Source organism: Sphaerodactylus townsendi, linkage group LG03 (assembly GCF_021028975.2).
Source record: "Sphaerodactylus townsendi isolate TG3544 linkage group LG03, MPM_Stown_v2.3, whole genome shotgun sequence".
In the NCBI taxonomy this organism is placed as follows: domain Eukaryota; kingdom Metazoa; phylum Chordata; class Lepidosauria; order Squamata; family Sphaerodactylidae; genus Sphaerodactylus; species Sphaerodactylus townsendi.
Genome location: NC_059427.1, coordinates 178777848 through 178803249, shown reverse-complemented (window position 1 = coordinate 178803249; position 25402 = coordinate 178777848). Strand labels below are relative to the sequence as shown.

The 25402-nt window shown below is 46.5% G+C and overlaps 1 protein-coding gene and 1 long non-coding RNA gene across 5 annotated transcripts in view; one reads left to right on the top strand and one right to left on the bottom strand.

Moving 5' to 3' along the window:
• Positions 1–160: 160 nt before the first annotated feature.
• LOC125429988 lies at positions 161–3257 on the top strand. The gene is made up of 2 exons (XR_007244077.1): positions 161–1088; positions 1216–3257. It is a non-coding gene; the product is annotated as an uncharacterized LOC125429988 (long non-coding RNA).
• Positions 3258–6135: 2878 nt separating this feature from the next.
• Positions 6136–25402, bottom strand: part of COL2A1 (collagen type II alpha 1 chain) — a 139841-nt gene continuing 120574 nt past the window's right edge. For 3 of the 4 annotated variants that reach the window (XM_048488108.1, XM_048488110.1, XM_048488109.1), the window contains 5 exons: positions 24462–24569; positions 24074–24127; positions 20889–20996; positions 18861–18925; positions 16046–16153 (listed from right to left, as the gene is read on the bottom strand). In XM_048488108.1, the coding sequence (XP_048344065.1) occupies positions 18896–18925; positions 20889–20996; positions 24074–24127; positions 24462–24569 (300 nt within the window). In that variant the 3' untranslated portion in view covers positions 16046–16153; positions 18861–18895. Of the gene's footprint in view, positions 7513–9008; positions 9252–12356; positions 12545–14624; positions 14914–16045; positions 16154–18860; positions 18926–20876; positions 20997–24073; positions 24128–24461; positions 24570–25402 lie in introns of those variants that run through there. The other variant, XM_048488111.1, reaches the window with a different exon arrangement.

Genomic DNA, 25402 nt, shown 5'->3' with positions numbered 1-25402 from the left:
CTAATCTGGAGGAACCAGGTTTGATTCCCCGCTCTGCCACTTGAGCTGTGGAGGCTTATCTGGGGGATTCAGATTAGCCTGTGCACTCCCACACACGCCAGCTGGGTGACCTTGGGCTAGTCACAGCTTTTCGGAGCTCTCTCAGCCCCACCCACCTCACAGGGTGTTTGTTGTGGGGGGGGGAGGGAAAGGAGATTGTCAGCCCCTTTGAGTCTCCTACAGAGAGAAAGGGGGGATATAAATCCAAACTCTTCATCTTCTTCTTCTTCATAAGGCAGAGTCTATCATATCAAATCTCTCTAAGGACCCACCCCTTCCTAGACTCCAGCTCTAGCAGAAAGATAGAGCAGGCCACAAAAGGAGCTGCCAGCTGCCACCAGATGAATGAAGGCATAGATTGCCAAGCAAGAATATTATGGGAAAACCTGGATTTTTCAATTGAAGGAAAAACAGTGAGAAATCTGGCTCTGGATCATTTCGCTGCAAGGAGGAAGGGGCCCATATAGTCCTCTTTTTAAAATTCTGTTGGTGCTTCATGGTGCTCTGATTTGGAGAAATGACAACCAAGTGAGTATCTCAGATGGAAATGGGAGAGACGGAAGAAGAGAGATTGTTGTTGCACCTTGTGGAAAATATGGTAGATGTGGATTCTACAGTGTGGATTCCTTATGCAGTCCAGCTCCACACGGTTCCCTACTCATATGAATTCAGATTCTTGCTTTGTTACACAAGAAAATATCTGGGGTATTTTGCCACTATGAAGTGCTGCTGTGCCGTAGACTCTGGCTTAAAAGGAAGGAAAACAAATAACAGGAAGACAAAACGTATCACCAACTGTCATAGTGGATTTGAAGGAACGGTCCTATGGTCCCATGCCTGATTCCTATGGTCCTGTGGGGTTCCTTGTGCATCCACTGGAGACTTTTCCCAGTGTCAAGGTAAGGAACAAAGGCAGAAGATTCAGAAAGTCAGGAACAGGAATCAGAAGTCAAGTACTAGGGCCGTGGTGGCGAACCTTTGGCACTTCAGATGTTATGGACTACAAAGGTGGCGAACCTTTGGCACTCCAGATGTTATAGACTACAAAGGTGGCGAACCCTTGGCACTCCAGATGTTATGGACTACAATTCCCATCAGCCCCTGCCAGCATGGCCAATTGGCCCTGCTGGCAGGGGCTGATGGGAATTGTAGTCCATAACATCTGGAGTGCCAAAGGTTTGCCACCACTGTACTAGGAGGTATTGTTAGAATGAGGAGTGAGTCAAAAAGACAGAACCACAGGGGAATCAGAGTGCATGCATAGGGATGCTGATGGCACGAGACACTCACTCCCTGCAGGTGCGCGACAAGAAGTACTTTCAAATAACAGTGAAATATAAAACTTGAAAGCTGAACAATGGCTCGTGACCCAGCAGGTTCAGATCTGCTGCTCATGTGAGGGTCCCAATCCATGGACTGATAATGAGTGCGGTACTTACTTTTTGTTGCGCTGATCTGTTAATTATTATTTCTGTAAAGTGTTGGTCCGTTCCATCTCAGGCAGGTACATGTGGTGTGAGTGTGATGCTAGATTAAATGCCCACCCGTCTCTCAGTAAGAACAGTCTTTCCTTGAACCAGGAATCAAAGATATCAAGACTTAAATTTGTTTAAAAGAAGTGGAGTTTTTTAGCCATGATTTATATTTCTGACAACTTCCTATCTTCATAAAACAGTAAGATACGGCGAAACGAATGGGAAAGTGTTCATGCCATTGTGAAAGCCAGAACGATTATAGAGAGATCAGTTCTGGACAGTGCAAATAAAACGTTTTCAGAAATCTTTGCTTTCAGTCCATCTGAACATCTGTATATCTGATTCCCACGTGTGTCCTCTCCTTGAGGATGCTTAAATCCGCAGACAGGGAGCACATTTCTCCCGACAGGTTTTTTCTGCAGAGATGCAGGACCCTCTGGGCCTGCAGAAAAATCCATAGAGTTTTTGAAAATAAACAAGAGATTTAAATCCCTTTCAAAACTAAATAAAATGTTGTCTGCGTATGTGCAGACAGCACACTTACTCCCTCAGAGCCCAGCGGCAGTTGTAGTGGTGGAGGAGCCTGGGATCCACAGCGGCCGGCACAGGGATGCACACTGGGCTCACTGTCATATTCAGGCACTGCAGAGATCCAGGGCAGATCTTAGGAACTGGTAGTGAATCCTGTCCACAGCAGAGCCCAGGAGCACAGAGGAGCCCGGGAGCAACAAAGCCCGTCTAAGGCAGTGGAGCCTGGGAGCTGGCAGTAGGGACTCCTCCCCCCACCCCCCATCACTGTAAGACTAGCAATGGGAAGGGATCCCCCCCCCCCCCCATGAGTTTCACGGGCCTCTATTTGTGCATCCTAATTTTAAAAGATGGAATGGGACAACAACCATACAGCTGTCCTTCCTGTGCAAGCTATTATTTTGTCTGTATCTCATGGATGGGGCACAGGTATGACGCAACTGCTGGTGAAATGGGACAGGACTGGGAGGCCCGCTGTAATGCCACTGGCAAATGATGATCATCCTTGCATGTGAATCATGTCACTGTTTGTATTGTGAAACCGCTAGTCTCTGGTCTAGTATTGTCTGCTACAGCTGGCAACAACTCATCAAGGATATCAGCCAGATGTTCAGCTACCTGAAATCTTTTCGACTGCAGTTGTTGGGAGTTGAAACTGAGGTCTTTTTGTATGCAGCATGTATGAGCATGTATTCCACGTATGGGGGAGCTTATGGTCTTTCTCTGTGCCACATGAAGATGTCTTACAATGTCAGGCCAGTGGTTAGTTGGTCTGTCTGGTCCTGTCTTTGGCTGGTAGTGGCTTTGCAGGAGTTTTGGGCTTAGGTATGATGGGCTATGCCCATTTTTCCCCCTGCTCCGGTGACTCTTTGCAGGCATAGGGGATCAAATGCATGCATGGAGCTTTGCCATTCACTTTCACCTAAGGGCAACTCTGCCATAGTGTTCTGGTTGTGTGCTAGGAAAGTGAATGGTGCACTCAATGTATACCAGAATTGTACATGAATATTCAGATGATCTACAGAGTCCACGCTAGGAATACTTGGTTTTCCTGTGGTCGATAGTTTTATGTAGTGCTAATTGTTCACCAGAGAAAGATTTGGCAGCGTGCATCCTGTTGACTCTTTCCCTTTGTAATGTAAATGTGTATTTATTGAACACAAAAATTTGCAAGTCATGAATCGGTGAAAAATAAAGTTCATTTTATCATGAAAACAGAAATGAGTCAATTTTCAAGTTCTGACGTCAGTTAAATCGCAAAGGTCTTGTCAGGTTCTGAAGTCTCAGCATCCATTTCCAAACAAGAAGGTTCCGCAAATTCAGGTGGCATCTGCTTGCACTGCAGATCAGCTTTCAAGAGAATGCCTTGCACAATTCAGAAATGGTAAAGATCCGAAATCGAGCTTTATTTCAGAAACTTTATCTCCACTGTTGGGGCCCTTGTATAAGCTCTATGTAGAACTCAACTACAGTAACAGAAACCATTCATTGTCATTTTAGGCTGCAACAGTTGATTGAGAATAAAAAGTATCTATTCACTATAGTGGAATTTTGAATTAACATATGTTGACTGGGGTCTTCAGCTGGATAATCGAACCTATTGCTGTTTAGGGGCCTGTCCCAAAGATCTGTGTGCAGCGGGAAACTTTGCATACTTTCATAAGAACATAAGAACAAGCCAGCTGGATCAGACCAGAGTCCATCCTAGTCCAGCTCTCTGCTACTCGCAGTGGCCCACCAGGTGCCTTTGGGAGCTCACCTGCAGGATGTGAAAGCAATGGCCTTCTGCGGCTGTTGCTCCCGAGCACCTGGACTGTTAAGGCATTTGCAATCTCAGATCAAGGAGGATCAAGATTGGTAGCCATTGCAACACAGTTCTCCAACTGATCTGGGAGCAACACAGTTCTCCAACTGATCTGGGTCTCCTGGGAAGGTATTGTGAGCTGTGTGTGACTGAAGAATTGCTTGTACTATTCTAACCCACCTGTATGGTATATACATTTCTCAGCCCTCATACATATGTGTAGGCCCAGGAATTAACCAGTCGCTTTGGGCTACTGGGGAACTTTGTGAATCCTTTCCGTTGAATCTGGGTGTGCATTTACTCCTGCCCTTATTTTCTCCTGGGTTGGTGTCCCTTGTTTCCTTTTGCTATTTATTGCATTCTGCAATTAGTTCCAGTGATTGGGTTGCATTCTGTTATACATTGGAGATGTTGTGTATTTGTTTTACACTTTGCCACGCATGCATTTAGGTTGCTCTTATTCACTTAGTCTCTATGCTAATTACTTGGAGGCTTTTTACTTGACTAAAGGTAGAACGGATTGAAGCCTGAAACACCTCCAACTGCGGGAGCTATCCTAAACACATCCGCTCAGAAAGAAGTTCCATGTGATTCACTAGGGTTCACTTCCTAGTGTCCTGAGGATAGCAGCCTGGGTGATATTAAGCCAGTTTATTCTCTCTGTAACATTCACAGGTTGGATGGAAGGATAAAATTGGAGCAGGAGAGCAAAATCTGTGTGGTGTTCTGCACTCTATGGAGGAAGAATGGGATTAAAGATACGTTTGGCCACCCATGGCATGCTACCTGTAGATGACGGTCCAGGGGCGTACTGCCCAGGGGGACATATGGGGTCAAATATCCCCGGGCTGTGGCCATTTAGTCACACAGGGCTGGGAAATTGCCCCCCTTCCCCCCTTTCCCGCCCCCCCCGGTCCATACACTTTGAGATGACCTAGTGCAAAAAAACAGTTTGGTTATGGTGAGGGAGGGCGGCCGTCAATGAGGTGGGGCGGAAAACGCAAGATTTTGCACTGGGCTACATTTTTCCTAGATACGCCTCTGAGATGACCAATCAGACTGTACCAGTATTGACAGTTCTTTTCTTTCTAAGCTATAATTGGCTAACAGGCATGCAGATAGGCGGGTTCTCAAAAAGTGAGGCTGTATGCCAGTTAGTCAGTTATAGCTCACTTACAGAGCTGATTCACAGTCCTCGTTTACAGAACTGTGGTAAACAAATGGAATGAAGAGATTCAGCCTAAATTAAGAACTTGTATATGTCAGTATTGTCGATGTCTAGCTTGTTCTTGTCAGATCTAAGCAGATAAGAAGGGTTGGCTCTGGTCGGAATGCCAAGAATGTGATGTGGAGAGAGGAAATGGCAAATCACCTCTGACTGTCTCTTGAATTGAAAAACCCTTGGAGTTGCCATATGTTAGCTGTGGCTTGAAGACCAAAACAAAAATGTCAGCGGAGGGAAGATAGAAGTGGTATAGCCCTATCTCATCAGATCTTGGAATTTAACCAGAGTTGGTACTTGAGACCACCAAGAAAGGCTCTCCACAGGAAGGCAATGGCAAACTACCTCTGCTTCTCATGCATCTTGAAAGTCCCTTGCTGGGGTCACCATAAGTTGGTTACAGCTTGAAGGCATTTACAACATACATATTGTCAATGGAGAATGAAACACATGCTTAAATATCACCCATTGAACTCAATGGAGCTTAAAACATTTCACATCCCTACGGGGATGGGGCGGTATAATAAATCGAAATAAATAAATAAATAAATAAATAAATATCGTGCAGTTACTTTTTAAGCCTTTATATAGTAAGTTGGATTTAAACTTATATAGCAAGTTGGATTTAGACTTAAATTAAAAAAAAATGTTAAGGTGGTCTCCCCTGTCTGGAAGAATTGTTCTTTTGTTTCAGAGTCAAAAAATAAGCAGTACTTTTTTTCCTTAATTTTTTCTTTTATTATTTCTGGTGTTTCAAATTCTTTTTTTTTCCTTGAAAAAAATGTTATCCCAGGTAAGATAAACATTGTTCAGACAAAGGTTACATCATAGGGTGAAAATTAATACACACAGAACAAATTCGACAAAGATGTCTTTTATTTGGAATAGGAAAAGCTTTCTACCTCGAGTGCAAGGAGAGCGGGGACAGAAAGAAAGAAGGAAATTATATTGGGGACGAGAAGGGCAAAGTAATGAGAAAAGGCGAGTGCGTGTGATCTCATGGGCCGAACTATGTTTACAAATCTATTTTACATCTTAAAAAAAAAGAAGATATCTGTGGATTTTTAAAAAAATGGCTGTTTTCACTCTGTGCTCCCCAAAATTGTACCTTCTTTTTCTCCCCGTCTTGGTTTGGAAGTAATGAAACAGGAAAAATGGAAAAAGAGAGAGAGGGTTTTATTGTTATTCTTAATGCACTTGCCTAGATTTGAGTCACTGTTGTGTTGGTCCCAGGAAACTAGCCGAAACACTGTCTTTTATTAAGCCGACACAGCTCAGTGTAACTCAAAAGCTGGCCAGCATTTAGGTTAGCCAAAGCTGCTCTAATAAAACACAGTGCTTCACCCACTTTCTCTTCATTTTGCAATAGTGATCAAACAATCATTTCATTGATGCTGAGGAGGAAACTCTGGCTGTCAATCAGGCTAACAGTATCAGGAGAAAGAACTGGAGGTGAGAGTGACGTCCCGTCATCTTTAGCACCATCTTGATGGGAGGCAGGGAGGACAGTAGTCCCCTCAACCAGCACCTCTGCCCCTCTGCGGTTGGCATCGCAACCACATACGAGAGCTAGATTTAATGTGAGGTAGCTTAAAAATGGGACGTTTGTGAGATGAGCCTGCAGCTTCCCTCATTTTGTGAGCAGGAGGGGAGAATAAAACATGTGAAGGGGCAGAATATGTTGAAGGGGGTGGGTGGGGGCGGAATCAGAGCAACTGAGAAAGCACAAACAACAACAGACAACAAAGATCAGATCGACGTGTACTTTCCAACATAGGTTTTTATATCAATGGATGTTAAAAAATACAGACTTGTTTTACAATAATAGCACCATCTTTAGTATTATACACAGTAATCTTGCTTGTGATACACACCCAAGATAGGGTGGAGGGAAGAATTGGCTACAACCTGTGTGTGGGGGCAACAGTGTCTTGGCGGAGAGGGACCTTCATGCATGCTAGTTAGCTTCCTATCTCCACCCGACCCAAGAAAGGTCTTACAGGAAGATAATAAATAAATAATACCATTGCTCGTTGTTCCTTTTCGTTTTGTTTTTCCTTTGCTGGCTTTGTGGTTGGCCCAAGTGACGGCGGCCTCGGAGAAAGAGTCTGAAACGTGGGTGTGCCCGGTGAGGCGGCATTTCAGGAGGAAAAGAAGAGAGTTTGGTTCAACTGTTCAGTGCAGAAAGTCCTACAAGTGATTGGGAAGTGCTTGGGTCCTTTGGGTCGTTTGTCTTCTTTGCATGGTACTGGACTGGTTTTTTAAAAAAATATTTAAAAACTTTTCACGTTTGATTTTTACAAAAAGCACACGGGGCCAATGTCAACACCAAATTCCTGATCAGCTCCGCCAATGTCCATAGGGGCAATGTCGACAATGGGGAGGCGCGAGGTCTTCTGAGATCGGTATTCAATGATAGTCTTTCCCCATCTGCCTGTGTGTTTCTGAAACAGAGGATAGACAGACAGGGGGATTATTTTTCATAGCGGCAAGTCCTAGACCTAGAGGATAAATTGCCCAGTAAACTGAAAGGATACAACAGGACAAAGAGGCGGGGCAGGGTTAATGCCAAACGTGTCAAAGCGCAGGGCCTTTTATTGTGGTATGATTTTCTGGTGGTTGCTGCCTCTGGGGACTGCTTTATCAAGCAGCAGAGCAGCTTAGTCAGAGTTGGAAACGGTAACTATGTCCTCACTTTCCCTTTCTCATTGGAAACAGTCACACACCTTCTGAATAAGATTCCTTTTTTTTCTTCAAGAACGTACTTTATATTACTGTTTATTCATGTGTATTACTAAGGTATCTTCTTAATTTTTCTCAATAAAGAATATTTTTTTTAAAAAGGAAACAGTCACACACACACAGAGTCAGTTGCTGGTATTAGGGAAAGCTTACATTTCCCTGTACATCAAGCAAGTCAGACATGCAGCCCAGGGACCACTTTGGCCCTTTGAGAGGGCTTACCAGACAACCCCACCCCTTACTCCCACTCTGGCCTGCTGTGCCCGCTCTCAATCAGTCCTAGTGAGCCACCCCCCACCATACCAATCTGGACTAGTAAGCCCACATAGGACTCACAGCTAATACCCCCGCCCCCGCACATGCCATTTTGGGCTGGTAAGCTTGCTGGGGTCTTGCCAGCTGAGGTAGGCACCGTCACCCCCCCTCCCCAGGCCTCGCCCAACCAAGTCACATTTACGTCCTATATGCAGTGGTGGGGTCCAAACATTTTAGTAACAGGTTCCGATGGTGGTGGGATTCAAACAGTGGCGCCGCCGCACACACGCACCTCCAGTCCCTATTGGGCAGGGAGGTTGCCTTGATAACCCCTTCTCGGAACTCAGAAAAAATTAGTAACCACTTCTAGAGAAGTGGTGAGAACTGGTTGGATCCCATCTCTGCATATATGGCCCTCGTAACAAATGAGTTCGACACCCCTGCAAGTGTATAACTTCCTCAGCAAGGGTCAAATTAGCAATTAAAGGGTTAAAGTCCTCTTTCCCAGGACTGGCTTCCTCCTTAGATAAAACAATCTTGGGTGCTGCATTTGCAATATAAAACGTTGGTGTTTAACATAAACACTCTTGTGTAGCTGAGCCCTGAGACTTCACCTGTGTGTGTAGCTGACTGGTCTTGCTCTGGTTTGCAGGGTGAAAACAAAGCCACTTTGACTTAAAGTCGCAGGACCTTTGGCACTCCGATAGAGGGATCGGTTCCCATCGACTCTTCCAGCAGTCAATCACGCCGGGCCGATGGTAGTCCAAAACGATTCTGGATGCGGCCAGCGTTCCACAATACCGACTTTACGCAACCCCCCCATATTCGTGACTCTTGGAGATTTCTGCCCATTTTTCCAGGGCAAAATGGGATCATTCCAATTAGCGAAAACGGGTGGTAGCTCCCCTAAGCTGTGAAACACCATCCTTGTAGATCCACTTACCGTGCATCCATCCTGCAAGGCACTATATGTGAACCTGCTATTTCCTTCAGGCCTGATTTCCACATCGTTGGATCCCTGAATCAGGAGAGCTTTCTTAAGATTTCCAGTAGCCTCGTCCATATAGGCAATGCTATTCTTGCAGTGGTAGGTGAGGTTTTGTGAGCCTTCAGTAGACAAGAGGCGCAGGAAGGCCATCTGGATGTTGGCAGTGTTGGGAGCCAGATTGTCATCTCCATAGCTGAACTGAAAGGGAATTCGGCAGAGATTAAGAGAGATACTTAGAGCAAAAGGCCCACGAAAGCAAAGAGCGTTTCCCCACTTACCTGCTGCTGCGCGCTACTCTCCCCAAGTAGCGCGGGGTCCCCCAGCACTCCCCATTACAGGGGCAGCGACAACGCAGCTGCCCCGACGCTGCCGCTGTCGCGCCCCCTCAGCGGGCGACATTCCTGGCGCCTTTTGAAACGGCGCCTTTTGATGAAGCCCGGGCGCGCGTCACAATATGACGCGTGCTGGGAGTAGCGTGCAGCAACCACTCACCCAGGTAAGTGGGGAAACGGCCAAAGATGGGATGGAAGGGGGAAGGGGGCAGCCAAGAGAGGAAATGGTGAGTGGGAAATTACCTCAAAAGGATGGCTGAAGACGGCTGGTATATAGGGTAGGCTTGAGACACATTTATGCGAGGAGGGAGAGTTGATCTATGGCTGCAATACGCCCGGGATCACCTCCCCTTGATCTGAGACTGGTACGGAAATGCACCTGAAGTGCTTGAGACCAGGTGACGTCGAGAGCAGAGCAGCAGCAGCAGCAGAAGGCCATTGCTTTCACATCCTGCATGTGCGCTCCCAAAGGCACCTGGTGGGCCACTGCAAGTAGCAGAGTGCTGGACTAGATGGACTCTGGTCTGATCCAGCAGGCTAGTTCTTATGTTCTTACTTGCTTAGTTTACTGAAATCTAAGAACAGCCTGGGGAGCCACAGGAGTATAGTGGTTAAGAAGAATTATATCCCACCTTTCTCTCCTATAAGGATACTCAAGGTGGCTTACAAGCTCCTTTCCCTGCCTCTCCCCACAACAGACACCTTTTGTGAGGTAGGTAGGGCTGGGAGAGTTCTGAAGAGCTGTGACCAGCCCAAGGTCACCCAGCAGGAACGTAGGAGTGCGGAAACACACCTGGTTCACCAGATAAGCTTCCGCCACTCAGGCGGAGGAGTAGAAAATCAAACCCGGTTCTCCAGATTAGAATCCACCTGCTCTTAACCACTACACTATCCTGGATCTCTAAGGTGTCAAATCAGGAAATCCCTGCTCATGCCATAGAAGATTGCTTGGGCCAGTCACATACTCTCAGGCCTGACACTGGCTAATATTTGGATGGGAGGCCTGTAAGGAATATCGGGGTCATGATGCGGAGGCAGGCAATAGCAAACCACCTTTGAAACTCTCTTGCCTTGAAAACCATACAGCAGTGTCCACCAACCTTTTTTTTAAACTAATGTACCCCTTGACAACCCATTTCCCTAAAATTATACCCCCATATTAGCAAACCCAAATTTTTGTGTACTCCCAAACACTCCGGTGAATACCCCTCAGGGTACCTGTTGGGAAACCTGTGACATACATGGTTGCCATAATTCAATTGTGACTTGACAGCAAAAAAAAAAAGCCTTCTTTGATGGCAAAAGCAGTCACCTATGCAAACACATGTTACATGTTTTTCAGTGGAAGATTTAACCAAGGCCTCAGGAGAATCCGCTAAGCACAAAGCAGTTGATGCATGAAGCTAATCAGGGTCAACTTCGCTATGCCCTTTGCAACAACAACAAAAGCAGAATTGTAACTTCATCCACCACAACCTGGACCATCTTTGTTTTAGAATGCTCTGCTAGGGTCCTAGTACCTACCTAGTTTTGTTAGGCAGGACCCAGGACCCAGGGGGAGCATTCTACTGTTGGAGGGCCTGAGTGCTTGGGAAACGCTTGAGTACGGGGGCACACCGCCGGAAAAGGGTCTCTCACACTCCCCCGACTGACCTCTCCTTCCAAAGTGTGGTTTCGGAGAAAACTGCTGACATTGCAGACCCTCTGGCTCCAATGTGTGTACGTGCAAATGCCATATCCCCTGCCCAAATCCCCCTGCGCCCTTTTGCCCTGTTCATTGTCTTGTATCCAGGTGCTGCAAACCCCTGCCTGCCTGCCTGCCTGCCTTGTTTTTCCTCTTGTAAACTGTCAATAAAAGGGCTTGGGGAGAAACGGGACGGCAGAGTTGCTCCCTGCTTCTCTCACTGGCCGAAACGACATGCTGTCTCCGTTGCTGTAAGACAACAAAGACGGTCCAGCAGGTGGCAGATGAAGTTACAATTCTACTTAGATCTTTTGGTTGGAAAAGGTATAGTTTGGATTACATTCCAAATACTTAAGAACTTCAGTTGTCATAAGGGGTGTATGGGGGGGGGGGTTTCTTCTGATTCCTTCTACCTACTGCAGGCTTCCCTCTGCTGTTATTGAGAACCCCACCCCCCAGCACAAAATTTTGGGAAACTCAGCAGTCTTCAATGGAAAGGAATCAGCAAAAAACTTCACACACACACACACACACACACACACACACACACACACACACACACACACACACACACACACACACACACACACACACACACACACACACACACACACACACACACACACACACACACACACACACACACACACACACACACACACACACACACACACACACACACACACACACACACACACACACACACACACACACACACACACACACACACACACACACACACACACACACACACACACCCTTTTATGAAAAAGTAAGATTTCAGAACTGGAGACAGGCTACAGTTCTCGTGTATTTACGTCTCATCTTTCCCTCCATTCATAGAAGTTCAAAGTGGATTTGGCAGTGTCTTAGAGAGGTTATGGTTACAAAACATCCTATGTGGGTATGGTTGCCAACCATCAGGTGATGTCTGGAGATCTTCTGGGGTTACAACTGATTTCTAAGCAACAGAGATCAGTTCACCTGGAGAAAATGGCCCCTTTGGAATGACCTCTTTGGAAGGTGGACTGTATGGCTTTATACCCCATTGAAGTCCCTCCTCTCCCCAAGCTCCACCCTCCTCTGACTCCACCCCACAAATCTCCAGGTATTTTCCAACCTGGAGCTGGCATATGTGGGTGAGTGACAACATTCATTAGGGGAGTTTGACAGGCTACGGCAAAGGGAAGGTCCTGAGTCTGGACCCTCACTCAACTGGGTGTACCTCTGGTGATCTGCTTAAGGGTACCCCAATCCCTAGGGCTGCTTCTGACTAGGGAGACTTACATGGAAACCGCCATTGATGGTCTCTCCAAACCAGATGTGCTTCTTCTCCTTGCTCTTGCTGGTCCACCAGTTCTTCTTGGGGATGTGGCTAGGCTTGGGGTAGACGCACGTCTCACCTGTCTCCATATTGCAGAAAACTTTTATGGCGTCCAAGGTACAGCCTTGGTTGGGGTCGATCCAATAGTCACCTGCCACGTAAAGAAAGCAGTCAGGACAGAGTTTACCATTCACAAACCAAAAAGCTATTTCTCTGCTTCCGACGATTCCACACTAGGTTGGGTCTCTTCCTTCCAGCTCAGTAGGGAAAGGGAATTTGAGATGAAAGGAGTGTGTGAGTTAGAGCTCAGGTGTCCCACAGTAACAGGTAATGAAATGGGGGGAGGGGAGGCAGCGGCAGCAGCAAATGGTTTAGGAACAGCTGTGTATGAATGCTGTTTCCATTCATTTCTGCTTCGCTTGCTGCTGCTGCTGTGGCAGAGGTGGTTTGTCATCTCCCCACTCCAATTCAGAAGCAGCCATAGAATGACATATTTTTCCCGTCCCCTTTTACTGCTGATTAAGATCGTTACTGAATGGACTTTAAAAGCACCTGAAAGTGAATGGAAAGTTAAGAAAAGATAAGGAAAACAATACGAGCTAAGGAAAAACTGTATCCCAGTCTGATCGTTTATAGCAGAATTTGCATGTGAGTCTCTGAACGTTAAAGCTCCTGATGATTGCTTAAACTGACTGGTTTTCATTCCCCATTGTATGTACATAAAGTGCTGTCAAGTTACAGCTCACTTATGGCAACTAAGCTTGAGCAATACTGAAAAAATCTGGGAAAATTCGGATTCAGCTTGATTCGGTTGCAAAATTATCGGTATAGCCGAATCAGCCCCCACTAAAGTGCTCCCTTTAAATCTCCCCCGCCCCAATCCACACTGAATTTAGGCAATCCCCCCTCTCCCCTGCTGCTTTCAATGTTGTCATGGGCTCCCAACCACCACTACTCCTGGAATCCATTTGAATGCCTGAATGGCAATTCAGACATTCAAATAGATTTGGATTTGGCTTGGATTCAGGCCACTTGAATTCAACTTAAATCCAAGTTGCGCCAGCTTCGGCTGTTTTGGTGATTTGACCATTCCGAATTGCCAAGCCTAACATTAACCCAGTAGAGTTTTCAAGGCAAGAGACGAACAGAGGTGGTTTGCCAATGTCTTCCTCTGCATAACAACCCTGGCATTCTTCAGTGGTCTCCCATCCAACTACTAACCAGACCCAACACTGCCTAGCTTCTGAGATCGGATGAGATCAGGCTAGCCTGTGCTAACCAGGTCAAAGCCATTCCTCATCTACAAATATGTCACTTAGGCCGATTCTGCATGGGCCAAAAACAGTGTTGTGAAAATGGTGTGAAAATGGTGTAAAAGGGTTTACACCTTTTTCACACTGTTGTTTTTGGCCCATGCGGAATCAGCCTTAGAGTCAAGCCTTTCTAGAGTTCAGAGAACCTTGTGAGTCAGGGGAGGTTTAGGGACTGATATTCCCTTGATTGGGGCTCCCAACAGCCAATTTGGCCATGCTGGAGGAGGAGGCTGATGGGAACAGTTCCTGATTCGGAGAGTCAGCAGGGGGTTCTCCTCGCTCTGGGGACCATGGGCAGAAAGTACTTGGGTCCCCAGCAGACCCACTCTTATCTCACTTTCCATCCCTACCTCTGTGTCCCCCCATCTGCCTGTGAAACCTTCTCTGCCTTCCCACTGCCCACACTCAATTGCCCTTTCTCTGAAAGACCAGCTGCCGCTCACAACTGGCAGTGCTGTTGCCAGGGCCACCAGGAGTGTCGCCACTATGCATCACCTACATGCCCTTCTTCAATGACACTGGGCAGCTGCAAGCAAAGGGGTTGGAGCATGCAAGCAAACAGTTGGGGAAGTGTATGCAGACAGAGGCATGGGTAGGAATCAGCAGAAGTGGCCTCTGCAAGAAGCTCTGGGCCCCACTGGTGCTTCATATCAGGGTTTGCTGACACCATCCCTGAACACTGTATGGCTTGCACTGATGATGCAGGTATCTAACAGATGTATGGAAACACTCCACACATTTTAAGCAAGAACTGGACATGCTGAAAAAGGGATCTCAGCCCCTACTAGTGAGGCCAACCTCTATTTGCTCTCAGCAGTAAAACACACCAGTGGTGCTCTCTGGATTAATGCGTAAGCTGTGCAAAAGCCTGACTCTCTGACCCGAAAACTTGGCAGAGCCAGCCCCGGATGTGCTCACCGCTCTTCCACTCTGGGTGGCAGAGTTTCAGGTCACGGCAAGTCCGGGCTGGGTTCTTCTTAGAGCCCCCAGGGCTTCGGATGCTTTCGATCTGGTTGTTGAGTGACTTCAAGGTAGCGTCAACCTCAGCATCGTGCTGCCGCAGGTTGCTGGAAGCCTGGTCGGATCGCATGTAGCGCAGAGGGTCGGGGCCTTTCTCTGTCTGGCCCAGCCCAGCAAAGGCCGACATGTCAATACCGGGGCCTGGTGGTCCAGGGGGACCTGGAGGTCCAGGGTTTCCAGGAGGACCCTGTAGGGTTAGAAGAAAAAGAACAGCTCTTGGAATCCTTGCAAGAAAGTAAGATGAATTTGCTGCCATTCCCGCATACTCTCTCTGCATCCTCCTGTCCCACCCACTGGGAAAGTGGGATTTGGGGGTTTTTGGGTAAGCAATTCTTACAGTGAAATTTCTAGATAGTGCTGCTTTGGTTCAGGAGGCTGACTTACATGTCCTTTTATGACTCTATAGTTTCTCACTACTACTGAATTAGGAATACCAAAAATTATTCTCGAAATGGGCAGACTTTTTCCCGGCTATGTAGTCACCACTGATGGAAATGTATCCTGGCGGGTTTTCCGATATCGAATATTCATCAGTTTCACTGAAGCGTCAATTGCCGGTGCTGACAGAGTATTGATGGGAACTTGTAGTTCCGAACGATCTGGAGAGCCGCGAAATTCTAACTCTCGGCAGGAGCATCTGGTAGGGGATTTAAGTCCATCCTCAAAGGAAGAATGATTCGCACTCCTCTGTTACTGATACCTTCGTGACCGTCTCACCTACTGGTGGTCCCTGGCCCCTCCATGATGCGACTGGCCTCTACCATCAGATGTCACCTGGGTTCCCAATCTGCGGGACTGCTTGGAGAATTCCCGCAGGGGGCCACCTGGTAAAACGGTTTTGTTCCACCAGGCCTTTGGTGAGGCCGGCCGCGGACCCGCCCTCCGGGATGCCCCTGTGTTGCGTGCCATTCCATCATTGGCACGCCCAATATAACAACAAACCTACACTTCTACCCCCCGTCTGGCCTTGGGTTCGGGCGCCATACTTTCATATTTTTATAAACTTATTGGTATATATATTGTATTGATGCTGCTTATTTTATGAATTTTGTAAATAGTTTTAACTTGTTTTAACTTATTTACTCTGTGTATTGTTGTTTGGCCAATCGTATATGATATTGTGTCTGGCCTTGTGTACACCGCCCAGAGCCCTTCGGGGATGGGTGGTTTATAAATGTGATACATAAATAAATATAAATAAATACCCAGTTTAACCCCACAGAGAGATTCTAGCCCCAAAGATAAACACCATTGAAACAGCAGATACGAGGCAATAGGATTAGAAGCCTTTTAATTCATGGTTTCCTCCCGTTACTTACAGCAGGGCCAGTTTCTCCACTGCGACCTCGAGGACCAGGGGGACCGATGGGGCCAGGCATCCCGTTAGAACCATCCTTGCCAGAGGGGCCGACAGGACCTGGGGGACCCTAAGAGAGAGCCCAAACATTTGAGTTAGACCCAGGCTGCATATCAGTGCTGGCATCAATGAGCTGGACTCCTCAAAAGAAGCATGCAGGAAATTAGCCAGCCATGATGCTCTGAAGCTGTAGAAATCCTGCAACAAGAAAGCCCACATTTTCTGTAAACCACATATATGTATTGATAGCATTGATTGATGGCCATCTGCAGCTACCAGTCACATAGTGTAGACCAGTGGTGGCGAACCTATGGCACGGGTGCCAGAGGTGGCACTCAGAGCCCTTTCTGTGGGCACATGTGCACAGAGTTCATCATTGGGGGGGGGCAAAAATAATCCCCCCACACAAACATCTAGGCTAGCCTGGGCACGCTCCTTTATTTATTTATTTATTTATTTATTTATTTTTGAGCTTATATACCGCCCCATCCCCGGGGGGCTCTGGGAGTAAGTATCTGGGAGTAAGCGCAGTTGCTGGCAATAGGGCTTGCTTCTGAGTAAACTCTCCTGGGGTCATGATTCACCCATTCGAAGCATTGCACGGTTGCTTCACCAAGCTTACTCCCGAGTAACGTGTGCCTTGGAGCCAACCGTTTTTCTCAACTAAAACCTCAGTACTCAGGTTAAATTGCCGTGTTGGCACTTTGCAATAGATAAGTGGGTTTTGGGTTGCAATTTGGGCACTTGGTCTCGAAAAGGTTCGCCATCACTGGTGTAGACTAATTGCTAAATTATTAACTGTGGTATTTCAGATCCCACAGGGCCATGTAAGACACCTGCATGAGGAAATGCACATGGGATTCCCCCCCCCTACCCCAAGAGATCACTACCCCAGATTTTTGCTCATCAAAACATTACTGAAATAAAGCCGGGGTCCCCAGTGGGGTGCTGTGATGCATTCCAGGACTGTGATGCATTCCAGGACCAGAGCAAAGGTTCCAGCTTTTGATTGACTGATAGCTCGAGAGCCAGATTTCAGCCAGAGCTGTGAGGACCTAGAGTCAGTCTGCGGCAGGGAAAGCTGAGAGGCAGTTGTGGAGTGAACTGCTCTGATCTCTGAGTGAAAAAAGCTTTCTCTTTGTGAGGGGCTAAATCAGGCAGACAGCGTGGCCTGTTCTAAGATCCCAGCATAACACTGAAAACCCACTGATTACTGTTATATCTCTGGGGAATACACTGCAAGACAATGTATGAGGGCTTACTGGTCAGTGATATTCACAGAGGAGAGTGGAGTTATTCTGAAGGGAATCAGAAAAGAGAAATCCTACTCAAATTCTAGTGTGAGAAGGGACGTGTCTGAGGACCAATTGCCCTAAGTCAGTGTAAAGTAAAATCTGCTACAATATTTTTTTACCTGAGGGAAAACAGAAAACTCTCTTCAGAGAGGGAAAGAGAAAAGTGTTCTGAGTAACGACATCTATAAAAACTTGATTGATATTGAAGTATCATAAGAAAGCAAAAACCTGTGAAAATAACTGAACAAGAAACTTGAAATCTTTTCCCTGAGCCTGAACAACTGAAATGTCAAAAAATACCAACAGCATCTTATAGTGCCTGATCAACTTACCTGTTTTATTTGAGTTGATTCGTTCGCCAAACATCTTTATTGTTTGTCAATACATTTATTCAAGAACCTATTTTCATCTTTTAAAAAACCTCTTGTGCCTGATTTAATTTCTCTGACAAGGGAAAGGTAATTTAAGCAAGTGACACTCTCCAGCGTTCTGGGTGGAGCCTGGAATCTGAGCCTAAAAACCCATTTCATTATATATTTATACACACACATATATTATTTTTTAGTTAAGGAGGTGGGAAAATTATATTAGCCCAAACCCCTTAATTATAGGTAATTGCTCATGCACCCTATTAGCTCAGGACCTAGGGTATTCAAGCATTTGAGTACGGTCCATCATGGGCCACATCCCGGCCCACACTGATGACCGTGACTGGTTCCCTCTACATGAAGGTAGTTAGGCGCTTTGGCAGGCCTCCGCATAGCTTCTGTTGCCTTGCCGAGTTCGCTTCATGGGCTTTCAATTTCTGTGCCACTTCGAAGCTTCAAATGCCTTCTCCTACTCCTGAACTCCCGGCCCTCCACAATATTTTCTGTTTCTTATGCGGCCCCATGGAAAAAATAATTGCCCATCCCTGCCCTATGTTTATTTAAAAAACACATATATAGGGCTGCTCAGAGCCTGAAGGGACAGGCAGTTATAACATTAAGAGGGAAAATCTTTGCTAATGCTTTTCACGTGTTTTTAGAAAGTGAGCAGGGTCAAGTGAGGCTTTTGCCCAGCAAGGATTCTAACTGGCTGTACATTTTTTAAAAAAACATTACTTTGACATCAGCATCCACCACAGCACAAAGGTATTCAATGTGGCTCCACCAACCACACTGGGTCAGAATCCCAAAGGTGCCCACAGGCTCAAAAACTTTGGGGACCCCTGAAACAGAGAATGGCTGAGAGCCCTTCTGCCTTTTCTCTTTCGCTCTGATGGTTTTCATTTCTTTCCAAACCATCCTGTGTCTTTGGAGCACCTGAAGATTCTAGAATTAAGGGTCTCTAGAATGTTGTGCTTCACAATCCCCCAAATGCTAAGCTCTCTTGATGAGTAATGAACTTACACACCACATCCAAGGACCATCCTATTACATCTCCCTGCTCTTTAACTAATGAAAGGGGTTTGACTTATCGTACCCTGAAGGGCAGACTTACCCTGGGACCAGAAGGACCAGCGGTGGACTCCGCTGCTAATGGCTTTGAGTCTCCAAGGAAGTACCCTTTAAGGAAAGAAGAAGAGTTGGACTTTCCTTAGAATTCAGCTTTCCTCTACCACTTTACAGGCTACAATCTCAAAAGGTCACTTACAAATTCCTTCCCTTCCTCTCGCCACAAACAGACGTTTTGTGAGATAGATGGGGGGAAGCAAGTTCTGAGAGAACTGCGTCTAGCCCAAGGTCACCCTGCGGCTCCATATGGAGGAGGGGGGAAACAAATCTGGTTCGGGGGTGGGGGATACGACACAATTATTTCTCAGACTTGCGGCCCCATTCGGGGGGTGGGGGGGGGGCAATCTGCCCATGGGATTGACACATTGGCCACTGCAGTGGATTTGCCCTCCCTGGGGCACTTACCCCACAGAGGGGAAAAATTGCTGGTGCAGGACGATGCGGCAGAATCGCTGTGTTTCTGCTGCTGGTACAGCAGGGTCAATCTGGGGGTTTGGTGATCCTGGCTGTTTGTCGCCTTATGCTGGCAGTGATTGGTATAGACTTCAGCCTCCAAAAAAGGCAGCATGAGTCTGTACAGCCCCATAGAGGCTTCTCAGCGGCAGAGAGGTTTGTTCTCACTGCAAGCCTTCCCCACGATGCTGGGAAGCCTCTCTGGGAGCAACATGGCAGTGCAATTGCAGTGCCACGGTCGGCCGCCTGGCCGTTCAGGTGGGGTTTTCCCAGCTCTCCATACTACCATACCATCGGCCAATTTTGAAAACACAGTTTTATTGCAAAGGTTTTCCAACTTTTTCTTCTTCAGGGAACTTTTTCCGCGTCCACATCACAATAAGAAATCCCTGGATGTTGGGGATGATAAAACTAGGTTAATAATGTTCTCTGAGGGGACGCGAAACTCACTTCATATCACAGGGACTCTAATGCTGCCCGGTGTGAACTTAGATCGATCAAAAGCAATCTCCTAAAAATACATCTTTGTGTATTTAAGGGGGGAATTAACAGAAGTATTTCGGGGAAGTGTGTCTTCTGTTACTGACTGTCTTGCTAAAGAGCTCTTACATGCGTCCAAGGAAGCCACAGGTTTGGAACGCGGGTAGAAAACCGCTGCCTTCTTGGAACATTTGTGGTGGCCAAAATTCCTTTCATCAAATAGCAAGCCAACAGAAGAGATTTTACCATAGCTTTATTTGCCCAGAAAGGGGAGGCAGTGCTGCCGGGGCAGACTCCACCCATCTTCCACAATACGTGCACATATATACCTCTCCTTTATCCTGACATGTGAGCCTCTCTCCGTTCCTTCATTGGCTTAAAGTACTGGGAGTTCCATCCTTTCTGATCTGCCTATCACATATCACTCCTTCATATGTTGCCGCCCCCCCCGCCCCCCCGAATTCTTCCTGTATGTTCATTATCAATGCCCCTTACTCAGCCCTGGGTATGTCAGTTAATATGGATTAGCTAATTAAACATGTGTCTTGGCTCTTTGCCCATAAAACCCATTCCTTTTGTCCTACTTCTGAGCAGCTTGGGGTCTCAACTAGTCCGGACCAGATTTTTCCAGACTGGTTTTGTGATCTGCTCCTTTCTTGGCTCGAAGAAAACATCCTTTCCCTCTTTTTCACACATTCTACTTCCTGGATTTTACTATGCTTATAAAGTGCCATCAAGTCACACCTGATGAATGGTGACCCCACAGAGTTTTCAAGGCAAGTAACATTCAGAGGAGGTTTGCCTCTGCCTCCCTCTGCGTAGGGACCCTGTCATTTCTTGGTGGTCTCTCATTCACGTACTGACCGGGGCTGACCCTGCTAAGCTACTGAGATCTCATGAGACCAGGTCAAAACTTGAATTTTATTACACAGTTATTAATACCCCACTAGCATAGGTTTGCTTTCATTTCCAGTACAACGAAGTGGGAGACAACCTGTGGCTCTTTTCTGCCCACTTCAAGCCTAACAGAGAACCACTTGGGGTGGGCTCCACCCTATGATGCACTGACACCCAGACTTACAGGAGGCCCAGGGAGACCCTGCAGGCCGGTGAATCCTCTATGGCCCTTCAAACCTCGTTCTCCTGCCTCGCCAGCTTCACCCTTGTCCCCACGAGGACCTTGTGGACCCTAGAAAGAGAGAACAGAAGACACATTCAGTCTAGTCCACTGAGAGTCAGACAGAAGAGGATGACCAACGTCATGTGCAAAGACGATGATGACCAAATGTAACCAGGTATGGGACAGTGATACTATTTGTTTCTTGCCTGCATATCTGAATGCTAAACTAAGAGCCTGTTTATACAAAAGAAAAAGGCAGAGGAGCAGGAGTTTGGATTTATTCCCCACTTTTCTTACTTTTCCTCTACAGAGCCTCAAAGTGGCTTACCAACTCTCCCCACAACATTGTGAGGTAGGTGAGGCTGAGAGAGTTCCAAAGAACTGTGACTAGCTCAAAGTCTTCATTGAGAGAGTGAGGAAATAAACTAGGTTCACCAGATTAGAATCTGCTGCTCATGTGGAAGAGTGGGGAATCAAACCCAGTTCTCCAGATTAGAGTCCACCATTCTTAATCACTACACCATGCCGGCTCTAGGACATCAATGTAGTCAAACAACCTTCCAATGGTCCTGCAGTCACCTCTGCTTAGCCAACACCTTTTCATGCTACTGGCTGATGAGTTCTGATGTCACAATGGGCATCTGTTACACCTGCAATGGCTCAGCATCCTGGCCCTATGTTTGCAAGGCCCTTTGTGACATCAGGGGGTCCAGTGCATTCCGGAAGCGTCACAATCCCCTTTGCCTGCCACTGACTTTTCTTTCTGCTCTGAAGCTCAAGCATCTGGATTTCATGAGAGGTCTTGCAAGGGACAGAGAAGGTGAGGGCTGGGACAACCTTTTTTTTCTGAATGGGATTGTTTATGAGCAACTTTGCCCTGAATTAAACAATGCCGAAGCATGTTTACACCATGAAGTTTCAAATGACACCTTGTATGTGGGTCAGCATGCAGGGAGGTTTTAACTGGAAAAAGAGAGGCAACCCATGATGTTTGGAAAGTAGGATACAGGGGCCACCAGTGCTCTGTCTTCCTTTACAGAGAGGCCGAATGGGTTACTGTGCAAATTTGGCAGACGACAGTGTCAAAAAGGCTGCAGTTCTCTGGAACCCTCTAGTGGTGATGCCAAGTTAACAGCCAGGGAATGAAATATTCTTAGCTCCTCATGGAGGCAATGCCATAGAACAGTGGTGGCGAACCTTTGGCACTCCAGATGTTATGGACTACAATTCCCATCAGCCCCTGCCAGCATGGCCAATTGGCAGGGGCTGATGGGAATTGTAGTCCATAACATCTGGAGTGCCAAAGGTTCGCCACCACAGCCATAGAAGAAAAATTAACATTTCAGGCCAATTTTATTAACAGGAGATGAAGGGAGAGGGTAACAACAGAGGACACCTCTTTAAATAAACAGTTTTGTCAGTAAGGGGATTAGGCCTCTCCTTAGGAGCCAGTGTTGTAAAGCAGCTAAGAGACTGAACAGTGAAGGCAGGGAGGTTCCGAGTTCAAACGTCTCCTCTGCCACATACACACCAGACGGTACTGGGTAAGTGCTCTTCTTTCTCAGTCTCAGCTCCTTCATCTACACTACAAGGATGATGGTCACACTAGCTGACTGTGCAGGGCTTGTTGCAGGGTGGACAACAAGAAATGTATAACGTTCCTATCTCTCTGCAGCTAACTCTACATTGTTGCTAGGAGAATGACACTGCACTGAATTTTGGGGAGTTCCTGCACCTGATGATTCTCTGGCTGGGCAAAGAAGACACATGGAAGAAATCCCTGTCCAAAAAGCATGTGAACACTATAAACAAGTAGCAAGTGTCTCTGAATTACATATAGTTGTTCACTTCTAGTCCCATTAGTGCAGGCTTGCTTGTTTGCGTGCTTATTTATTTATTTAGAACTTTTAAAATCCAGCCCTTCCTCCAAGAAGCTCAAGGAAGTATACATCATTTCCCCCTCCTCTATTTTATCCTCACAGCAACCCTGTGAGATAGGTTAGGCTAAAAGAAAGAATGAGTGAGAAGCCCGGAACTGCAGAACTGACATTTGAACCCGAGTCTTCCAAGTACACTCTGATAACTTAACCACTACACCATGCTGGCTGTTTCAAATACGTGGGCTTTATGATTTGTACCTAGCTTCAAGGTGGTCCTTGCTACATCAAACACTCCTGGCAACATACTGTTATTGTGATACAGCTATTTTTGAAAACAAAATCACTTTGTCCTGACTGATGCTTATGATAATACTCAGAGAGGTAACCCCGCACTTCAGGTAAAACGCATTCTTGGGGCACTCCTCCCCAAATGCTGTAAATAACATAGAACCATAGGGTTGTAGATAACACAGAACCAAACTAGGCCTCTGGCCACCACCACCATTTCTGAGAATGTAGCCATTTAAAAATTGCCATGACAGCCTGATCATGATTGGCCACATGAAGTGGCAGCATCAGGTGATCCTGTGTCTTCCCCATACCCAATGCCAAAACAGTGCACGGAATATGGTCATAATAGATGTATTTAGTATGTGGCATTTAATGATAATGCATTCCTTCATAACCATAAATGTTGATTCACTAGATAGGAAGAGGTTCTGATTGTACCTTGTGAGCAGCAGACATTAAGGTCAAAGGTGATCTCAGACAGACACGACCTTGTTTTGCCCACTAACCTTAGGCAACATGAACCAATACACTGGAGGTTCTCAGCCTTATGATAAACTGCCCCTAAGTATCCCAGCAGTATTACTGGTTTCTGTCTTGGGTATACTAATAATCTTTGGCTCACTGTGAATTCAACATAATCTATGGGAGCTCAAAAGAAAAGCAGTGACTTCCAGGGAAATGGCACTTCACTCCATTTGAGCCTCTGAGTGCCCCTGACCATTTTTGCTGAAAGGAACAGTTTTGCTGGCTTCAGTTTTTCCTCTCACCTCCTCAGGTTCTAGGGACCTTAAATGGGTCAGGTGAACTAGAAAGGGCTTGATATAGACCCATTAGTTCTGAGAAAACCTAGAATCAGCAAGTCTGTGTGGCCATGAGCTTCCAGAAGTAGAAGGAAGGAAGGAAGGAAGGAAGGAAGGAAGGAAGGAAAGAAGGAAAGAAGGAAAGAAGGAAAGAAGGAAAGAAAGAGGTACTTACCGGCATGCCACGTGCCCCTGCTGCACCTGGAGGACCCAATGGGCCTTGAGCACCCTAGAGAGAGACAAACACAGGTTAGATGCTCACCCAGCACCCTCTGCAGTTACGCTGAGGAGAGGTAACCCTAATTAGGGGAGTACTGTCTAGGGGGACATATGGGATCAAATGTCCCCGGGCTGAGACCATTTAGTCACGTGCCCCCACACCCCTCCTCTTTCCCCCCGGGTCCACACACTGACTTTAAGATCTGGTGCAAAAAAATATTGTTTGGTCATGGTGGGGGAGGGCAGCTGCCCATATGCGGATGAGGGTGGGGAGACTCTACTGTAAAATTGTCTAGGAGGGAAGTATAATCTCACTACATACTGAATGACTCCTGGATACTTACAGATTCACCTCTGTCTCCTTGTTTGCCGGTTGGACCAACAGGACCTGGAGAGCCAGGTGGCCCGGGAGCACCAGGAGAACCAAGAGGACCCGTCTCACCGCGATCTCCCTGTAAGGAGGCAAAGATTTATTTATCATTTATTTAGATTCAGATTCAAATTTCACAAACCTGGGGCAGGAAACAAAGGTCAAATATGCATTTAAAATCAGAAGAGCTGAAACCAATCACAGTCCATAAAATAATATATAGCAATAAAAATGGTACCATACGGTCCAGCAGAACTAACTCCTCTGCCTAACAGATCATCTGCGAGGGGAAAATGTGGAAGGGGCTCTGGCTGGTGACTGGTGGAATATTAAACCCTAAATTGTGCTCTTTGTTTTGTAACCTGCTGGGGATGGAGGTGACATTACGTGATATGGCAGACACTGACACCAAAGAAACATACTGGTAAGGATTCCGGAATAGTAATCTTGTAAACAGTATACGCAGCAGCTCAATGTTCAACTCAACAAGGCAGCGAATGTGCTACGAAGTATGACAGTACAATTTTTACACACAAAGGCCCCTTCCGCACACGCAAAATAATGCGTTTTCAAACCACTTTCACAACTGTTTGCAAGTGGATTTTGCCATTCCGCACAGCTTCAAAGAGCACTGAAAGCAGTTTGAAAGTGCATTATTCTGCATGTGCGGAATGAGCCAAAGTGTCTGAATCAAGGCCATCGTACAAAGAATACACATAAACCACTGAGCTAGTCAGGCATCTGGATAAAGGTTCGACCTTGACAGCACTTGTGGCATAGGCAAAGCTCTCTCCTAAGAATTTTAGGGTTCATAGGTTGTCTCAATATTCACTCCAGGGGCTTAACCAACATAGCATGCCGAACTGCAGTCCGCTGCCAATTCTCTCAGCTGCCACAGAAATCCTTCAAAATATA